Source organism: Eriocheir sinensis, chromosome 6, assembly GCF_024679095.1.
Source record: "Eriocheir sinensis breed Jianghai 21 chromosome 6, ASM2467909v1, whole genome shotgun sequence".
In the NCBI taxonomy this organism is placed as follows: domain Eukaryota; kingdom Metazoa; phylum Arthropoda; class Malacostraca; order Decapoda; family Varunidae; genus Eriocheir; species Eriocheir sinensis.
The window spans coordinates 621,930-641,908 of NC_066514.1; the positions used below are offsets into that span (position 1 = coordinate 621,930).

At 45.7% G+C, this 19,979-nt stretch overlaps 1 protein-coding gene across 3 annotated transcripts; it reads left to right on the forward strand.

The window, feature by feature from the left end:
- Nucleotides 1-6,023: 6,023 nt before the first annotated feature.
- LOC126987142 (tRNA-uridine aminocarboxypropyltransferase 1-like) lies at nt 6,024-19,526 on the forward strand. 3 transcript variants are annotated; one of them, XM_050843883.1, is made up of 6 exons: nt 6,024-6,087; nt 9,277-9,376; nt 10,239-10,537; nt 12,021-12,161; nt 15,329-15,503; nt 18,393-19,526. In XM_050843883.1, exons 1-6 carry the CDS (start codon nt 6,058-6,060, stop codon nt 18,638-18,640), a joined length of 993 nt encoding a protein of 330 aa, XP_050699840.1. In that variant the 5' UTR covers nt 6,024-6,057; the 3' UTR covers nt 18,641-19,526. The 3 variants fall into 3 exon arrangements, 2 of the variants coding, with proteins under 2 accessions (XP_050699840.1, XP_050699833.1); XM_050843876.1 differs by having other exon boundaries at nt 6,031-6,087; nt 9,277-9,382; XR_007740296.1 differs by lacking the exon at nt 6,024-6,087 and having other exon boundaries at nt 9,277-9,382; nt 18,393-18,954; nt 19,263-19,526.
- The last annotated feature ends 453 nt before the right edge of the window (nt 19,527-19,979 follow it).

Sequence of the window (19,979 nt, forward strand, 5' to 3'; positions counted from 1 at the left end):
GTGGTGGTGGTGGTGGTGGCCATTGTTGTGGTGGAAGGGGGTGTGGTGATGGTGGTGGTGGTGGTAGTGGTGGTGTTGGTAGTAATAGTTGTGGTGGTGGTGGTGGTGGTGGTGGTGGCCATTGTTGTGGTGGAAGGGGGGGTGGTGGCGGTGGTGGTTTGCAGTTGTGGTGACGGCGGCGTCGGCGGTGAGGGGGAAAAAGTATTATTACGTGAAGAGAGATACAGACACGCGATCCACAACGAATACCTCACTATAACCTACCTACTCACCTGAATATTTCCGACAGGTATTAATTTACGTAACTAATTTTTAACCTGTTCGTCTAGTTAATTACTTTGCTCAGGTATGATGCAAGGGCGCAAGACATCATCTTTATATAACTTGCAGAATCGCTTAGACGCAACAAAACGTGGAATACAGAAATAGGAAACCACTCTGAGGTCTTGCAACACCCCACGACACAACACAGCGAATGATAGAAGAGATAATTCCCTCCCTGCAACACTACATGATGCAAGATTGGAAGTTTCCGAGCGAGATATGACGTGTAGCATACTGGTATCGCCATCAAAGGTTAGACACTTTAAACCCCGAAGGCAAAGGCAGTCTCACAGGAAGAAGAGATATGTTGCATTAGTCACGCCCTTTTAACCCGGTAGCAGCAGGGATCGTGTTTCTTAATGGTCCCTCTCAGCGAGAAAAAATGAGAAAGAAATCATCACTCACACAAACCATTTCAAAATACATATCAGCGCATTTGTGATCAGTTTATGTATCATCTATTTTTGGGGGCTTATATCATGGCACAAATTTGGCCCGTCCCTGCTACACGGTAAAGCCACAAATTTGGCCCGTCGCTGCTACACGGTAAAGCCACAAATTTGGCCCGTCGCTGCTACACGGTAAAGCCACAAATTTGGCCCGTCGCTGCTACACGGTAAAGCCACAAATTTGGCCCGTCGCTGCTACACGGTAAATCCACAAATTTGGCCCGTCGCTGCTACATGGTAAAGCCACAAATTTGGCCCGTCGCTGCTACACGGTAAAGCCACAAATTTGGCCCGTCGCTGCTGCACGGTAAAGCCACAAATTTGGACCGTCGCTGCTGCACGGTAAATCCACAAATTTGGCCCGTCGCTGCTACACGGTAAAGCCACAAATTTGGCCCGTCGCTGCTACATGGTAAATCCACAAATTTGGCCCGTCGCTGCTGCACGGTAAAGCCACAAATTTGGCCCGTCGCTGCTACACGGTAAAGCCACAAATTTGGCCCGTCGCTGCTACATGGTAAATCCACAAATTTGGCCCGTCGCTGCTACACGGTAAAGCCACAAATTTGGCCCGTCCCTGCTACACGGTAAAGCCACAAATTTGGCCCGTCCCTGCTGCACGGTAAAGCCACAGATTTGGCCCGTCGCTGCTACACGGTAAAGCCACAAATTTGGCCCGTCCCTGCTGCACGGTAAAGCCACAGATTTGGCCCGTCGCTGCTACACGGTAAAGCCACAAATTTGGCCCGTCGCTGCTGCACGGTAAAGCCACAAATTTGGCCCGTCGCTGCTACACGGTAAAGCCACAAATTTGGCCCGTCCCTGCTGCACGGTAAAGCCACAAATTTGGCCCGTCGCTGCTACTGGGTTAAACCTAAATGATTCTACATTAATCAGATGGCTCCAAAACGTTACATTTCTACTCTAGTTAATATTAAGTTCAAGGAAGTGACGGTCGAGCTTGTTTTTAAAGAGAGAGAGAGAGAGAGAGAGAGAGAGAGGGGGGGGGGGTCAATAAATTTCAGCCCAAAACTACGCTTCCCCAAGAAAATGTAGTTGCAATTATTAAAGCATTTGAACTTTTTTTCACGTTTTTTTAAATTTTCTATCTTCCTTCGATAAATGCCAAAAAAAAAACATCTTTCGAAAATGTTTTGCCAAAAAATTGCCAAAGATCATGAGTAGAGATGCCAATAAAATACTGCAGGACCTGGCAACTCTGACTGACTGATAAACCTGCTCAACCCTGTCCCTCCCCGCGCTGGTCGGAGCAGATTACCAGCGTCCTTTGTGCTCACCAACCAGCGCCGGAAACCAGGGCGAGTCCGAACCTATACGGCGCTGCTTACTCGCGCGAGAAAACCAGCGTTCTCTGTGTGCGTACGCTTAAGGCGGTGTCACACTAGCACTTTTTCCGTCGATTAATGCGATTTCCGTCGATTTTCCATCGTTCCGCATAAACTTATCGCATGAATTTGTCAGACGATCAGGATCGTTTCCGCCTGCAAATTTCCGCCTTTGTTTACATTTCCAAGACCAAGACCGAGACTTTCCGCGTGGCTTCAACCTGTCTCAAACGCTCTCCTGCAGTGACAGCCTTCCTCATCCTGGTGTCACTTCTGGCAATAAGAGGTGTCACTAACTCCAGAAGTCTGTGGTACTGGCTCTTGTCCAACCTGATCCAATTCTTCAGAGTCTCATGATACTCTAAACTCAGCTCTTTTAACAGCCTGTGGTACACACTTTCTCTTTCCCGACGAGCCAACCATGAGCGCATCCATGCACGCTTTTTGGCTTGTTTAGCTCGTCTAAGTCTCACAATACACAGTATTGGGTTCAGAGCAGCGTATCTTTGCCACAGCGTGGACTCCATGTTTGTTTACACTCCTAATTGGTCTGTGCCGACGAAAGTTTCAGACGAAACACCGTTTGTGTGTGACAGGCCGCAGCCAAGATATCGACGATTTTCAGAAAAACGACGGAAAAAGTTGACGGAAAAAGTGCTAGTGTGACACCGCCTTTACCTGCGCGCGCATGTGTGTGTGTGTGTGTGTGTGTGTGTGTGTGTGATCGATTCATAATCTTTCACATAGATACCATTGGGCCACAATCATAAACAACGTCTTTTACACACGCATTTACAACATATCACTGCAGGAGACGATAATCAAAGTCGTTGGAGTACGGAGGCCCTCGATCCGTCGATTTGACGTCACAAATTTTGCCGACGGTGGCCGACGGTGGCCGCCCTTCTGCCGACGGAGATGGTTTGCCGGGTGGTTATATCCTTAGGGTATGGGATAGGTCGGTGGACGCTAAGCAGGGTGACCAGTCTACGTTACAATAAAAGGTGAGTCGGTGATCGAGTGTGAGTGCGGCCAATGTGTTTTGCATTAACTTAGCAATAGTATATATATGGTCCCTGAGAGTCGCGATCAAGACCAAGATTGTCCAGTGCCCATCAAACGTAGCATCCCCGTGTGATTAGTGCGTGTCATGTTCCCTCAGCAGTTCAGCGAAAGTCACCGCCCGAAGGTCTGGGTCCCGAGCCAAATCGTTCCCATGAAATACCGGCCGACTGTGTTCCCAATGGCTGCCGCCTGCGATGCTCTAAAGTCAAAACCTAAGTCTATATATACCAAGTCAAGTCACTCTGCTTCAAAGCTACGACCGGTACGCGCGGGAGACGGTTTGGAGGCGGAGCAGCGGGATGACGTCACTTGGAGCCAAAAAAAAAATACCCGCCAGTTCAGGGGTGACTAAAGTTGGGGCCGTGTGTGCACTCTGGATGTACATTCTCGCCTCCTTTCACAGCGCGTTCAGGCAAGCCACTGACGAAAAAATATGTCTTTTTATTGTGCTATTGCGTGACTGCAATTCCAATGCCTACAAACGGCGGTGTGGGGTGTGAGGGAGGGCATGTTGAAGTGATTGATTTAAATTAGTCCGCCTTTCCTCGTTTTCTCTAAATCCCTGTTTCTACATTCTCTAGTTTGGCTCCAAGCAACGTCACGCATAAACCACGCCTCGGCCGTGTCTCCTCCCACAAACCTGCGCGTGACTTGACTTGGTGTATATAGACTTAGGTCAAAACACTGTGGCTTGCAGCTCACCCTCGCCTCGGATCCCCGATGTAGTATCTCCTCGAGAGTGGCTTACGCCCGTTTAGGCAGCTGTCTACGTGTTTACTGCTCTCTGTCTAGGATACTAAAATAAAAAGACCAGGCAGCTTAAAGATTCAACTGATAAATAAGAAGCTTGATAATAAAGAAATATACCATTAATTGTATCCTTTTATATAGTTTCATGGTGCTAACTACACATATATTAATAGTTGTATAATCACACTCTGTCCTGCCTGGGGGTTGGGATGGCATGTTCCTCCCTTCTCCCTTGTTGTTTACCTGCAACAATAAACTATATCAATCAATCAGAGTTTACCTGCAACAATAAACTATATCAATCAATCAGAGTTTACCTGCAACAGTAAACTATATCAATCAGAGTTTACCTGCAACAGTAAACTATATCAATCAGAGTTTACCTGCAACAGTAAACTATATCAATCAGAGTTTACCTGCAACAGTAAACTATATCAATCAGAGTTTACCTGCAACAATAAACTATATCAATCAATCAGAGTTTACCTACAACAGTAAACTATATCAATCAGAGTTTACCTGCAACAATAAACTATATCAATCAATCAGAGTTTACCTACAACAGTAAACTATATCAATCAGAGTTTACCTGCAACAATAAACTATATCAATCAGAGTTTACCTGCAACAGTAAACTATATCAATCAGAGTTTACCTGCAACAGTAAACTATATCAATCAGAGTTTACCTGCAACAGTAAACTATATCAATCAGAGTTTACCTGCAACAGTAAACTATATCAATCAGAGTTTACCTGCAACAGTAAACTATATCAATCAGAGTTTACCTGCAACAATAAACTATATCAATCAATCAGAGTTTACCTGCAACAGTAAACTATATCAATCAACCAGAGTTTACCTGCAACAGTAAACTATATCAATCAACCAGAGTTTACCTGCAACAATAAACTATATCAATCAACCAGAGTTTACCTGCAACAGTAAACTATATCAATCAGAGTTTACCTGCAACAATAAACTATATCAATCAATCAGAGTTTACCTTCAACAGTAAACTATATCAATCAATCAGAGTTTACCTGCAACAGTAAACTATATCAATCAGAGTTTACCTGCAACAGTAAACTATATCAATCAATCAGAGTTTACCTGCAACAGTAAACTATATCAATCAGAGTTTACCTGCAACAGTAAACTATATCAATCAATCAGAGTTTACCTGCAACAGTAAACTATATCAATCAATCAGAGTTTACCTGCAACAGTAAACTATATCAATCAGAGTTTACCTGCAACAATAAACTATATCAATCAATCAGAGTTTACCTGCAACAGTAAACTATATCAATCAGAGTTTACCTGCAACAGTAAACTATATCAATCAGAGTTTACCTGCAACAGTAAACTATATCAATCAGAGTTTACCTGCAACAGTAAACTATATCAATCAGAGTTTACCTGCAACAGTAAACTATATCAATCAATCAGAGTTTACCTGCAACAGTAAACTATATCAATCAGAGTTTACCTGCAACAGTAAACTATATCAATCAGAGTTTACCTGCAACAATAAACTATATCAATCAATCAGAGTTTACCTGCAACAGTAAACTATATCAATCAATCAGAGTTTACCTGCAACAGTAAACTATATCAATCAATCAGAGTTTACCTGCAACAGTAAACTATATCAATCAATCAGAGTTTACCTGCAACAGTAAACTATATCAATCAATCAGAGTTTACCTGCAACAGTAAACTATATCAATCAATCAGAGTTTACCTGCAACAATAAACTATATCAATCAATCAGAGTTTACCTACAACAATAAACTATATCAATCAATCAGAGTTTACCTACAACAATAAACTATATCAATCAACCAGTTTACCTGCTTGATCCTGATCTTGATGTCACAGGTGGCTCGGGATTTCCCCCCAGCCAGACCTTTGTATCGGCAGCTCCTAACAAACATGTGAAAGTCAATGTTCTCGGGGCCAGATATCACTCCCTACATCCTGCACGCCACATGCCCTCCAAGAACTCTTCACAATAAGCTATCAATCATCAATCTGCAACAATAAACTATCAATCAATCAGTCACAGTTTAGTCGTGCCGTTGCAGAGGCTGACGTGGTGCGCGCCAGTCCAGTGTTTACATGTGTGTCTCGGGCGGCGGACCTCCGTTGGTATGAATTCACTATTTTCTTTTTTAACGTAATTTTCCCGCCGCTGCCAATACTCCAGGCACGCGGGGTTACTCACGGCACGACCTTTGAATTATTTCGTGTTATGTCCAGCGTGCAGGCCCGTGGGAAACTTGCAAAAACAGTCCTGCACGCTGACATCATTAACCTGGGGCCCACTCAATCATGCAGTCAAGGGGGCATACGTCGGGGGGCGCATCGCCTCGCCCAAAGAACTCGAACTCGCCCAAATTGTCTCTAAACATTCAGTAATGATAAGTGAAACTGACCTATCTTTCGGCCACCTCTTTGGATTCTTTTTAGGAGCAGCGAGTAGCGGGCTTTTTTTTTATTAATGTTTACTTTTTTGTGCCCTTGAGCTGTCTCCTTTGCTGTAAAAAAAAAAAAAAAAAAAATGCACATTGGGAGGATAAATGCTGTCCACCAGTGCCTCATGGAAACCTCCCCCTGGCGCCGACCCTCCAAGACAGAGGCCTGGGAGCCGTGGTAATGCCTGGCCTCAAGCCCTCAGCACAGAGCAGCAGCCTGTCAGCGCAGTGTTGGGCAGAATCAAAAGTAGGAAGAGTATAACAAGCGTGGCCTAACTAGCCCCATAAAACACCCACGAAGAAGAAGAAGAAGAAGTGGTCACAAAGGCCATCTTTATTAACTTGATAACAAACGTTTTGACATCAGGATGTCATCTTCAGTGGTCTGAAAACCACCAGTGGTCTGCTGTTTCCCTAAACGTTGCTTAATATGCTCAGTTTTTTAATTTTTTTTATTTATAAACTTTGTCATTAATTATACTTTACAAATCAATACTCCCCCAATGTCCCCCTGACCCAGTTGTTTAGTTAATGTGATCATGGGGTGTTTTAAAGTTTAAATTTTATATTGTTTTATTCACGTTCCTGAAATTTGTTCATTTTAGACCACAAAGATGACACCCTGATGCCGAAACGTTTGGTACCAAGTTAATAAAGACGGCGTTTATGACCACGCTTGTTATACTCTTCCTGTTGAAGCTGAGGCTCCCTCAGCACACAGCCCTTTATGATGAATCAAAAGTACCTCAAATATGCGTGTTATGCACCTGTACCTTCACCCACCTGGATGAAGAGATGCTGCCTCTGCTATACTAGTCCCTTGTGTGCCTCCATACAGGGTTTGCCATCCAGGTCTGGCCCCTGCATCAAAGGAGACTGACAAGCTGGGGAGGGTGCAGAGGAAGGCCACCAAACTGGTGCACACTCTGGCTCACCCGCCTTGTTGGGACAGACTCTTTAGACTGAACCTCACCACGCTGGAGGAAAGAAGGACCACGGGAGACTTGACTGAGGTCTTCAAAATCCTCAAAGGGTTCGACAAGTTAGAGTGGATCAAAGACTTCCTGAAATACACCCCGAGGCACACACGCCTAAAGACCAGCGGCCACACACTCAGGCTGTTGAAACCAAGGCACTGCATCCTTAACCCGGTAGCAGCGACGGGCCAAATTTGTGGCTTTACCGTGTACCAGCGACGGGCTAAATTTTTGCCATGATAGAAACCCCCAAAAATAGATGATGCATAAACTGATCACAAATGCGTTGATAGGTATATAGTATGAAATGGTTTAGGTGAGTGATGTTTTTTCCTCATAAATTCGCTTCGAGGGGCCTTAAAGAAACATGATCCCCGCAGCTACCGGGTTAAGAGGAATATGTTTTCTCCTCCAGAGTTGTGTACACCTGGAACAAACTCCCGGGAGGGGTCATCAACAGTGGCAGCATTAATGCATTTAAAAATAACTATGACTGGTATGTTGACAATCTTAAGAAGAGGCATCTCCTTACGAGCACTAGTCTCTTGTCCCTTGAGTAATCCCTAGGTAACCAATTATGGCAAAGGTCTTGGCATTCTGAATCTTTGGGTCTTCATATATATAAGAAATTGTATGATAAAAGAGTTATTGATTTATATCTATCCAGTCCAGTCCAGTCCAGCAGTAGGAGTGGGATTGCCTTCGTAACGGCTCCCACTTATGACTTGTTCTTGATTGGCGTTCTTGTCTTTAAGTTTTGTTCACTTTTCTTTTTTCTTCCGTTCCATATTGTTGTGATATAGTTTTTTCTGTCCACAATTTCTCCCAGAGTTAATGGTTGAAACACTAGTATATCGGCTATTAAGTAGTCTCCGCTTTGGTTTTGTGTTCTGTATAAAGTTTGGTTTCTGGTTTTTGACCCACCACTGCCACAAGAAGCTTTTTACAGGTCCACATTTCGACAGCGTGCCACAGGTCATGTTATGTTAGTGAGGTTAAATAGTACAGTTAGGTCAGGTTAGGATAGATTCAGGGTAGAACTCTAGTCATTTACCAACTCCACGCTGGTGAGTAGTTTCCACCACAAATTACTTGTTTCTGAAATAATTGTTTTCTATATTTGACCGTCCAGGAGAAATACAAGGTGAAGGAGAGGCTGTAACTTGTGTTTGTGGATCTGTAGAAGGCATCTGACAGCATTCCAAGTAGAGCTATAGGGTCCTTCACTGAGCTTGATCTTCCATATGGTGGCCCTATTGGAACCTCTGTTGGACTCAAACCTGTGGACCTCTGGAGTCCAGCGAAGCTTAACCCGGTAGCAGCGACGGGCCAAATTTGTGGCTTTACCGTGTAGCAGCGACGGGCCAAATTTGTGGCTTTACCGTGTAGCAGCGACGGGCCAAATTTGTGGCTTTACCGTGTAGCAGCGACGGGCCAAATTTGTGCCATGATATAAACCCCCCAAAATAGATGATGCATAATCTGATCACAAATGCTTTGATATATATTATGAAATGGTTTGTGTGAGGGGTGATTTTTTCTCATTTTTCTCACTTAGAGGGACCATTAAGAAACATGATCCCCGCTGCTACCAGGTTAAGAGGAAATGGAAGAGGATTAAGAGGTTTAGAAGATGATTAATCCTCTCCCATTTCCTCTTAACCCTTTCCATACTGTGACGCCGACGTCTGCGTCACGTATTGAAAGGGTCAAGCCCTATACACACTATGGGGACAGTCACACTCAAGTCATAGGATGTTCTCACTCTGGTCAAGGTTTTAGGAGCTACTGTGTACCTATATAAGCCAAATTCCCTCTTGTAAGTACCCTTGTATCCTTGTGTGTAAGATACCTTTCACTAAAGCAGACTTTTTACCCTCCTACAGGCAGGGCAGCATACCATGAACAGCAATGCAGAAGCAGAAAGAACAGCAAGAGAAGAAATAAGGGAACCGGTTGAAGGGGAAGAGTCCTCTCCACACACAGGTAAAGGTGAGAGTTGTGCCGTCCTTATGTTAGCCCTTGCTACACACACACACACACACACACACACACACACACACACACACACACACATACACACACATACACACACACACACATACACACACACACACATACACACACACACACACATAAGAAAGCTGGAAAGAGTGCAGAGAGTAGCAACTAAAATTGTACCGAAACTTAGCGATCGGACGTATGAGGAGAGACTCAATAGCATGGGGCTCACAACCCTGGAGAGAAGAAGAGAAAGAGGAGACCTGATAGCGGTGTACAGGGTGGTGAGTGGGGTGGAGAATCTGGACAGAGAGGACCCGTGTGTGTGTGTGGAGCGAGAGAGAAACGAGAGGACATGGAAAGAAGTTGAGGGCGACCACGTGTAGGCGAGATGTGAAAAAGTTTAGCTTCCCAAACAGAAGCATTGAGCTGTGGAATGGACTGGAGGAGGAGGTGGTTTGTGCAAGAAACATTCATGATTTTAAGGAAAAGTTGGATAAGAGAGGATATGGAGACGGGACAGTGCGAGTGTAGCTCTTTTCCTGTATGTCACAACTAGGTAAATACACACACACACACACACACACACACAAATACAGATACGGAGACGGAGACAGGACCACACAAGCGTAAGCCCAGGCCCTATAAAACTACAACTAGGTAAATTCACACACACACACACACACACACACACACACACACACACATTTCAATGAACCACAAGATGACAAAATAAATGTTTATATGGATGAAGTCATAGTAACCAATATCAGTCACAGTATTAAGAACCTTTTTAAACTGAATACAGACTACAAAACCGTGGAATGAATATGTTTTTGGCTTCCAGATAAAAGTCTCCTCTCCAAGCCCCCTCCTGCACCCACACAGTCCCACACCGCATCCCCTCCAAGCAGCAAGCAGAGTGTGGTGGACCTCCGTAAGCTGAAAAGAGAGGAGCTGAAATGCATCAAGCCCTCAGACAACACTGTTAAACCATTTGCTGGCTTGAAGATCCAGGACTCCAGCTTCCTTGACCAGATTGATGATCGAAGCAACTGTGACAAGTGCGGCAAATCAAGGAAATACTTTTGCTACACTTGCTATGTGCCGCTGCGATGCATTGCCAGCCACGTCCCTTCACTGCAGGTTGGTAGTATCCTGTGCATCTGCTGGAGGTCCCATGTCTGTGTTACCTCCTCTAAAATTTACATTACTGTGTTCACGATTACTATTAATATATTGGTGCCCTGTGTCTAGCGATGTTTAACCTGTTTCTTAATGGTCCCTCCAAGCGAGAAAAATGAGAAAAAATCACCCCTCACACGAACCATTTCATAATATATATCAAAGCATTTGTCATCAGATTATGTATCATCTATTTTGGGGGGTTGATATCATGGCACAAATATAGCCCGTCGCTGCTACATGGTAAAGCCACAAATTTGGCCCATCGCTGCTACACGGTTAAAGAGTGAAAAATGTTACTAGTCTTGGGCAAACTTTATATATTAAGAAATGAAAGACTGGAACATTTGGAATTTCACTTTTATTTTGCACTACTTCACATGTTTTTGCCCTTAAGGGACACAAAATATTTTATGGGTGACTCCAGAGAATGCAAATAACAGCTGTTTTTCAGGTACATTTTTCATATCAGGTAACTCTCGATTTACGCGAGTATTGTGTCCTTGAGGAGGTCGCGTAAATCAAAAACAATGTAAATCAAACAAGAGGTTGGTTTGTACCTTTATTGCCTACTGTATCACTCTGACTCCTCTCCCTCTCATGGTTCCTCCTCTGGCTGCCCTTCCCCTCGTGGTAGCACAGCAGCGAGGGTGTTGTTGTTGTTGAGTAGCGTGGCAGCGTGGGTACTGTATTGTTGTTCAAGTGGCGCGCGGGAAGAACTGAGCTCAGCTGTGTGGCCGCGGCGCCGTGTGAGTCCGGTTGCGTGAGACATCTGGTGGCCACTCCATAAAATATCGCGTACAAGTGAAAAAACCGTGTAAATTAAACATTTATTTGGATTTTGGACCACGCGTTATTTCAAAAACGTGTAAACCAAACTCACGTAAATCGAATTACCTGTACCAACAAATATTCCCTTTGGGCCATGCCATGCAACCTTCACCTCCCCTCCCATCTAACAACCTCCCCTTCTTCATCTATTCCCTTTCCATAGCCTCTCTTAGCTCTTATTTGTATGCAAACTACCACTAAGTTCTCCCACCTGCCTTACCCTCTATTGCTTCTTTATTGCCACTGTTTCCAGTACACTTAGGGGGGGGCTTCGTGGTGCAGTGGTTAGTACGCTCGGCTCACAACCGAGAGCCTGGGTTTGATTCTCAGGCGGAGTTGAAAAATTTGGGCGGCTTTTCCGATACCCGACGCCCCTGTCCACCCAGCAGTGAATGGGTACCAGGTATTAATCGGGGGTTGTGTCCCGTCTCCTGGGGTCTGTTCCCTTCTCCTATAATTCCTTCCCCTTTTGTCTCTCTCCGGCATATGACCACGGATGTTGCGCCGACTAAACGAAACTTTCCAACTTTTTCCGGTACACTTCCTCAAGACTTCATAACTTCTTTCATACCAACCTTAACCCCTTTTTCACTCCAAGTCTTGTCTTCCTCAGCTTCCCTTCAAGATCGACATCATCCGCCACCCCCGAGAAATTGCAGGAAAAAGCACAGCCGTCCATGCCGCCCTGATCTGCCCAGAAGATGTCACCATCCACACTCACCCTTCCTTGCCAGACTACTCAACCCAGAGCAATGTAAGCACACTGGAGGGTCATTCAGGAGGGAGGAGAAAGCGAAGATGGTGTGTGGTGCGTAAGGGTCATATCATAAGACATTTCGCTGCCCAAGAACACATATTTGACAAGGCTTTCGTAGGTGTTATGGGCATTTCCAGGGGTAGTTTTATGACCCTGGTGGTAGTTTGACCCTTCCTCTGTGCCGTGAACCTAAAGACACACTCATTAGAACCCGGTTGACCCCTTCTTTGACCTTTAGAAATAGCTGATGTGAGAAGCGAAAGTGGCTTGCAATACCAACCTATAGGGTCACATTTTAAGACACCATCGCCTCTCACATCAACTCTTTCTAAAGGTCAAAGAGAGGATCAATCTGTTTTTCATGAGTGTTTTTTAAGGTTCATGGTACAGAGGAAGGGACAAACTACCACCAGGGTCATAAAACTACCCCTGGAAAGGCCTACAGCTCCTACAAAAGCCATGTCAAATATGTGAACTTGAGCGACGAAATGTTTTGAAATACGACCCTGAGGGATGGGTTGAAATAGGGGCTGTGAGTTTCATGCTTGGGATAGAAGGAAAATGAAGTTAGAAGGTAAATACACACACACACACACACACACATACATACACACACACACACACACACACACACAGATTTAACTCACACTAATTTTGTTTGATAATATGCGTGGCACCAGTTTTGTACGTCCTGGTCTGTAGCGCCAGTAAGCTTTCTTGGTTGGGCCTGGTGGTCGCCCCAAGCCCATCATGGTGCAGGCAAGTGTTTTATAGTGGTGCCATCTATTCATGGGTTGGTGCATAACACATAATACTTACCTAAGTTATGGGAAATTTACTTAACCCGTCCGCTGCGAATGGCACGGATTTGGCCTTCACTGATAGCCTGGTAACATCGAGTCCCAGGTCTTTCTCTGCCTCTGTGGTGGATAGTGGAGTGTTTCCCATGTGGTATTGGTGTGCTGGATATCCCTTCACTGGTAGCCTGGTAACATACACTCCCAGGTCTTTCTCTGCCTCTGTGGTGGATAGTGGAGTGTTTCCCATGTGGTATTGGTGTGCTGGATATGCCTTCACTGGTAGCCTGGTAACATACACTCCCAGGTCTTTCTCTGCCTCTGTGGTGGATAGTGGAGTGTTTCCCATGTGGTATTGGTGTGCTGGATATCCCTTCACTGGTAGCCTGGTAACATACACTCCCAGGTCTTTCTCTGCCTCTGTGGTGGATAGTGGAGTGTTTCCCATGTGGTATTAGTGTGCTGGATATCCCTTCACTGGTAGCCTGGTAACATACACTCCCAGGTCTTTCTCTGCCTCTGTGGTGGATAGTGGAGTGTTTCCCATGTGGTATTGGTGTGCTGGATATCCCTTCACTGGTAGCCTGGTAACATACACTCCCAGGTCTTTCTCTGCCTCTGTGGTGGATAGTGGAGTGTTTTCCATGTGCTATTGGTGTGCTGGATATCCCTTCACTGGTAGCCTGGTAACATCGAGTCCCAGGTCTTTCTCTGCCTCTGTGGTGGATAGTGGAGTGTTTCCCATGTGGTATTGGTGTGCTGGATATCCCTTCACTGGTAGCCTGGTAACATCGAGTCCCAGGTCTTTCTCTGCCTCTGTGGTGGATAGTGGAGTGTTTCCCATGTGGTATTGGTGTGCTGGATATCCCTTCACTGGTAGCCTGGTAACATCGAGTCCCAGGTCTTTCTCTGCCTCTGTGGTGGATAGTGGAGTGTTTCCCATGTGGTATTGGTGTGCTGGATATCCCTTCACTGGTAGCCTGGTAACATCGAGTCCCAGGTCTTTCTCTGCCTCTGTGGTGGATAGTGGAGTGTTTCCCATGTGGTATTGGTGTGCTGGATATCCCTTCACTGGTAGCCTGGTAACATCGAGTCCCAGGTCTTTCTCTGCCTCTGTGGTGGATAGTGGAGTGTTTCCCATGTGGTATTGGTGTGCTGGATATCCCTTCACTGGTAGCCTGGTAACATACACTCCCAGGTCTTTCTCTGCCTCTGTGGTGGATAGTGGAGTGTTTCCCATGTGGTATTGGTGTGCTGGATATCCCTTCACTGGTAGCCTGGTAACATACACTCCCAGGTCTTTCTCTGCCTCTGTGCTGGATAGTGGAGTGTTTCCCATGTGGTATTGATGTGCTGGATTTCCCCTCCCACGGTGAATGACTTTACATTTTTCTTCATTGAGTTGTAGCAGACACTTTTTGTTCCATCTCTGTAGCTTGGTGATGTGTTCTTGTTGGAAATTCGCAGTCAAGGGGTTAATGCAAACTCACCAGGAATTCAAAACTGGTATAAATTGAGAAATACTTGTATTATGTGCAAAATAAATCAGTTTTTACAAATCTAGGGATGTTAGATTGGGAAATTTTTGTCTTGGGGTATTCTCTTAACCCTCTCGCACACCATAATGCAAGATGGCGCCACTATAAACATTCACCTGCGCCAGAACGGGCTGGGCCGACCATCAGGCCCCACCGGGAAGAAGCCTTGGGCCAACCATCAGGCCCCACCGGGAAGATGCCTACCAGCTCAATAGGAAGCAACATAAAAAAAAAAAAATAATAAATAAATAAAAAAATAAGTTTCCAATAAGTTTCTGTTCCACTCACCATGCATTTCTCAGGCCTGACTGGCACTTTTTTCGTCGCTGCGATACTCTACATTCCCGGACGTATTTTACCCTCACAGATATATCGAACCCCAATAAATTTGGTATCAATGGCTTCATAAAGACTTGTACTAGAACATGCACAAATAAAAATAGAGGAAAATATATATATAAACACTTCCAGCCCAACTACAGAAAAAGCTGGAACGCTCAGATTATTTACCATATCGTCTGGTCACTCCTTTAGTAGGGCCAACAGATATTGTCCATTGGTTTTGATATTCATTGAAAGTGATTCCCCTATTGATAATGCACCAAACGTTGCCAGATTCTCATACTCAGCCGCTTATATTTCCTGACGTTCTCCCCCAAACTGTCTTCTGGGCTCCAATAACGAAACTCATTTATAGTTATCGTTAAGAGAGTTAGATCCTGTTGTTTCTTGGCAATAGTTAGGCGTCAGAAACCTGTAAATACTATGCTCTGAGTGCGATAACCTGGCAACACTGAATGCACTTGTAACTCCACCCCTCTCCCGACAGGATGTGGTGTTGATATTCCCAGAAAAAGGCGCAATGAGTGTGGAGGAGTTGGTGCGGCCTGCCCAACCACCCGCCCTGAAGCGCCCTCGCCCACACCTGCCCTTCAGCAAAGTGGTGTTCATTGACTGCACCTGGAACCAGACGCGGCGAATATACTGTGACGAGAGGGTCAGAGGTGAGGCAGAGTGACACGTCTTCTTATTGAAATTTACTCATGTAGTGGATTGGTTATTACAGCAAAGACCATATACAGCGTCCCCTCGTTTCAACCCAGTAGCAGCGACGGGTCAAATTTGTGGCTTTTCCATGCAGCAGCGACGGGCCAAATTTGTGGCTTTACCGTGTAGCAGCGACGGGCCAAATTTGTGGCTTTACCGTGTAGCAGCGACGGGCCAAATTTGTGGCTTTACCGTGTAGCAGCGACGGGCCAAATTTGTGGCTTTACCGTGCAGCAGCGACGGGCCAAATTTGTGGCTTTACCGTGTAGCAGCGATGGGCCAAATTTGTGGCTTTACCGTGTAGCAGCGACGGGCCAAATTTGTGGCTTTACCGTGTAGCAGCGACGGGCCAAATTTGTGGCTTTACCGTGTAGCAGCGACGGGCCAAATTTGTGGCTTTACCGTGCAGCAGCGACGGGCCAAATTTGTGGCTTTACCATGTAGCAGTGACGGGCCAAATTTGTGGCTTTACCGTGTAGCAGCGACGGGCCAAATTTGCCTGCCCTGCACCTCCATCACCACTCTTCTCCACATGTGTCTCTTCCCTTCTCTTCACAAGGTCGAGGTACTGCAGTCTTCCTTCCTGGACCTTCCTCGATATCTCCACCACCTTCACAATTCCTCTTATTATTTCATCCCTGGTCTTGTCCATTTTTGTTACACCACACAACCACCTCTGCACTTTCATTTCCGCTACATTCAACTTTTTCTCCTGCATTTTCTTCACCCGCGTGTTTTCACTTTGGATTATCTCGGCAAAATTCTGAATACTGTCATCCCTCATATAGTATGGTTTCCAATAGTATGGTTTTGGTTTTATGTGGATTTTCTAAGAAGATTTTTAAGGATTTTTAAATATCCCGACAAGCAGGAAATTTCAAAATCCTAAAAGATCTTCCGTGACAATCCATATAAAACCGAAACCGTACTATTTGAGGGACAACTGTACTATAGGAAAAGATTTGGACAGCATGTGGTGGTCGAAAATCCTCCGCACTCTCTGGTGGGACTTGAACCTACGCCCTCAGGGTCACCAAGCCCACACGCGGACCACTCGGCCACCACTTCTCCACGGTGCTATTGTGATCATTTTTTACCCGGTAGCAGCGAGGATCATGTTTCTTAATGGTCCCTCTAAGCGAGAAAAATGAGAAAAAATCACCCCTCACACAAACCATTTCATAATATATATCAAACCATTTGTGATCAGATTACAGTCATCCCCCGCCGTTCGCGGGTATTTCGTTCCCGGACTTCGGCGCGATGCGCGAAACCGCGAACGGCGGGACTATAACCCTATGGGAAAATATGCATTTGGGGAAGTCACCTCTGACACGTCATATAAAACATGTTTTTTTCGTTCCCAAAAGTAGCCCAATTTGCGATAAGTAGCCCAATCTGGCAACACTGCAGTGTGGCGGCGCGTGAATTTTTTTTTTTTTAGGATAATGTTGCTATGAGAAAATCTCGACCAATAGCAGTCGTCCCTGAGTGAGCTGCTGGCCAATAGGAAAGCATGACGTCACAGTCTAACCGTGACGTCACTCAGGAGCAACCTAAAGGCGGTGTCACACTAGCACTTTTTCCGTCAACTTTTTCCGTCGTTTGTCTGAAAATCGTCGATTTCTTGGCTGCGGCCTGTCACACACAAACGGTGTTTCGTCTGAAACTTTCCGTCGGCACAGACCATGGGAATGTAAACAAACATGGAGTCCACGCTGCGGCAAAGATACGCTGCTCTGAACCTAATACTGTGTATTGTGAGACTTAGACGAGCTAAACAAGCCAAAAAGCGTGCATGGATGCGCTCATGGTTGGCTCGTCGGGAAAGAGAAAGTGTGTGCCACAGGCTGTTAAAAGAGCTGAGTTTAGAGGATCATGAGACTCTGAAGAATTGGATCAGGTTGGACAAGAGCCAGTACCACAGACTTCTGGAGTTAGTGACACCTCTTATTGCCAGAAGTGACACCAGGATGAGGAAGGCTGTCACTGCAGGAGAGTGTTTGAGACAGGTTGAAGCCACGCGGAAAGTCTCGGTCTTGGTCTTGGAAATGTAAACAAAGGCGGAAATTTGCAGGCGGACACGATCCTGATCGTCTGACAAATTCATGCGATAAGTTCATGCGGAACGATGAAAAATCGACGGAAATGGCATTAATCGACGGAAAAAGTGCTAGTGTGACACCGCCTTAACGTCCAGTGCCCCGCCTCCCTCCTCTCCCTTCCCCTCCTCTCTGCCTCCTCCCTCCCTCCTCTCTGCCTTCCTCCTCCTCTCTCCTTCCCCCTCCTCTCTGCCTCCCTCCTCCTCTCTGCCTTCCTATTTAGCGTCAATGCATCCGTGTAGAAACTGGGGCAGCGTATAAGCAGGGGTCCTGATTAGTTGACCGCGAATACGCGAAACTGCGATGGATGAGACCGCGAACGGCGGGGGGTGACTGTATGTATCATCTATTTTGGGGGGTTTATATCATGGCACAAATTTGGCCCATCGCTGCTACACGGTAAAGCCACAAATTTGGCCCATCACTGCTACATGGTAAAGCCACAAATTTGGCCCATCGCTGCTACACGGTAAAGCCACAAATTTGGCCCGTCGTTGCTACACGGTAAAGCCACAAATTTGGCCCGTCACTGCTACACGGTAAAGCCACAAATTTGGCCCATCGCTGCTACACGGTAAAGCCACAAATTTGGCCCGTCGCTGCTACACGGTTAAAATAAGAGTTGTTTAAAAGATACGGACTTGTTGAAAATACTTAGAGAACAATATAGTTGAAAAGAGACATATAGAATTAAGGGAATGATATTCTTTATATGAAATAACACTAGATATTTTTTTCCGGCAGGGCTGCGTTGTGTCGAGCTGAATAAACACGAGACCTTATTTTGGCGTTATCAGCGTGGTAAACCCAAGACCTACCTCGCCACCATAGAGGCCATTTACTACTTCCTGGTGGAGGTGTACAAGGCCACCAACACAGACACCTCCTACCAGGGACAATATGACAACCTCCTCTTCTTCTTTAAGTTCATGTATGAGAAGATCCACTCACAGTATGATACAGATCTCCTCAGAGCTTATAAGGATCTCTAGTCCAGGGAGTTTAAGGGAGAGAGAGAGGGATGGAGGGTGAAGGGAAAGGGAGGGACGGAGCATTTGTAATAGAATAACTGTTATGGGGAGGTGGGAAAAAGGAGTTTGTTCTTCAGTACACCAGGTATTCGTAATATGCGAGGGTTACATTCTGCAAAAAGCTCGCATAATGTGAATTTGCATATATCGAACCTATCATCCTATTAATTCTAGGGGGTTATGTTCCACGACCCGTTTTCGAACCCTCTAACTATTTATTCCGGCACCGTTTCACAATAATAAAGCATGGTGATTGTTTCCGGGGAGACACACTGGTTAGTCGCATATGAGTGAATTCACATCTTTCGAACTCGCATATATCGATTACGCGGTGTATATCTGAAGCAAAGGAGTAAATTCTGGGTGTTATGTAGGGAATTCAAGATGAGAATTTATTACAGTGGAGTTACCAAGATTAGGATCAGAGGGAGGGAAAGGTTAATTATAGGCGAGGAAAGTGCGGGAAAACACTTGCACCCGCTGCCCTCTAGTGCGAGTCGGCCACCATACCTCACCAACCAGTCACACCAGCGCCGATACTCGTGAATTTTTCTCGCATAAAACGAATACTTGGCACATTTAGGTTAGTCACATATGAGTGAATTCGCATCTTTCGAACTCGCATATATCGATTACCTGGTGTATCTGAGGCAAAGGAGTAAATTCTGGGTGTTATGTTGGGAATTCAAGATGAGAATTCGTTACAGTGGAGTTACCAAGATAGAGAAGAGGGAGCTTGCCTTTTGTGGGCATGTAGAGGGAGGGAGGAGAAACAACTACTTTTGTTATTATAAAAAAAAAATATACATTGTTGTTTGTCAAGTCTGTTTTGGTCTGCTGAACTCTATAGTTTGTTTTATTGTCCTAGAAAACAAGCTCTGCCTACCAGGGGTCATTTTGTAAACCTGTCTGATGACTTAACCCGGTAGCAGCGACGGGCCAAATTTGTGGCTATACCGTGTAGCAGCGACGGGCCAAATTTGTGGCTATACCGTGTAGCAGCGACGGGTCAAATTTGTGCCATGATATGAACCCCCTAAAATAGATGATACATACAGTAGAACGCCAGCACTCCGTGGGCGAGCAGCCGGGTGGCCCTTCTGCGGCAGCGAGGTTGACCCCCGTGGTCATCCTCAATTTGGGCCCACCCCCGCTGCAGTCAAGTTGACTGGTCGGCTGCTCGCCCGTGTACCGCTACGGGCTGCTTCTGGGCGCCTGCCCGGAGGGCCCGTGCCTCCGTCTCTGCTCACCGGCTGTTACCCGTGGCTGTGGCGGCGGCGGAGGCGTCCATACACCCACC

Coding starts and splice junctions, on each gene's coding strand:
- LOC126987142 (XM_050843876.1), top strand. CDS start 6,058: ATGTGTGTCTCGGGCGGCGGACCTCCGTTG. Junction 10,538..12,020: donor GCCACGTCCCTTCACTGCAG/GTTGGTAGTATC, acceptor TGTCTTCCTCAG/CTTCCCTTCAAGATCGACAT. Junction 12,162..15,328: donor ACTACTCAACCCAGAGCAAT/GTAAGCACACTG, acceptor CTCTCCCGACAG/GATGTGGTGTTGATATTCCC.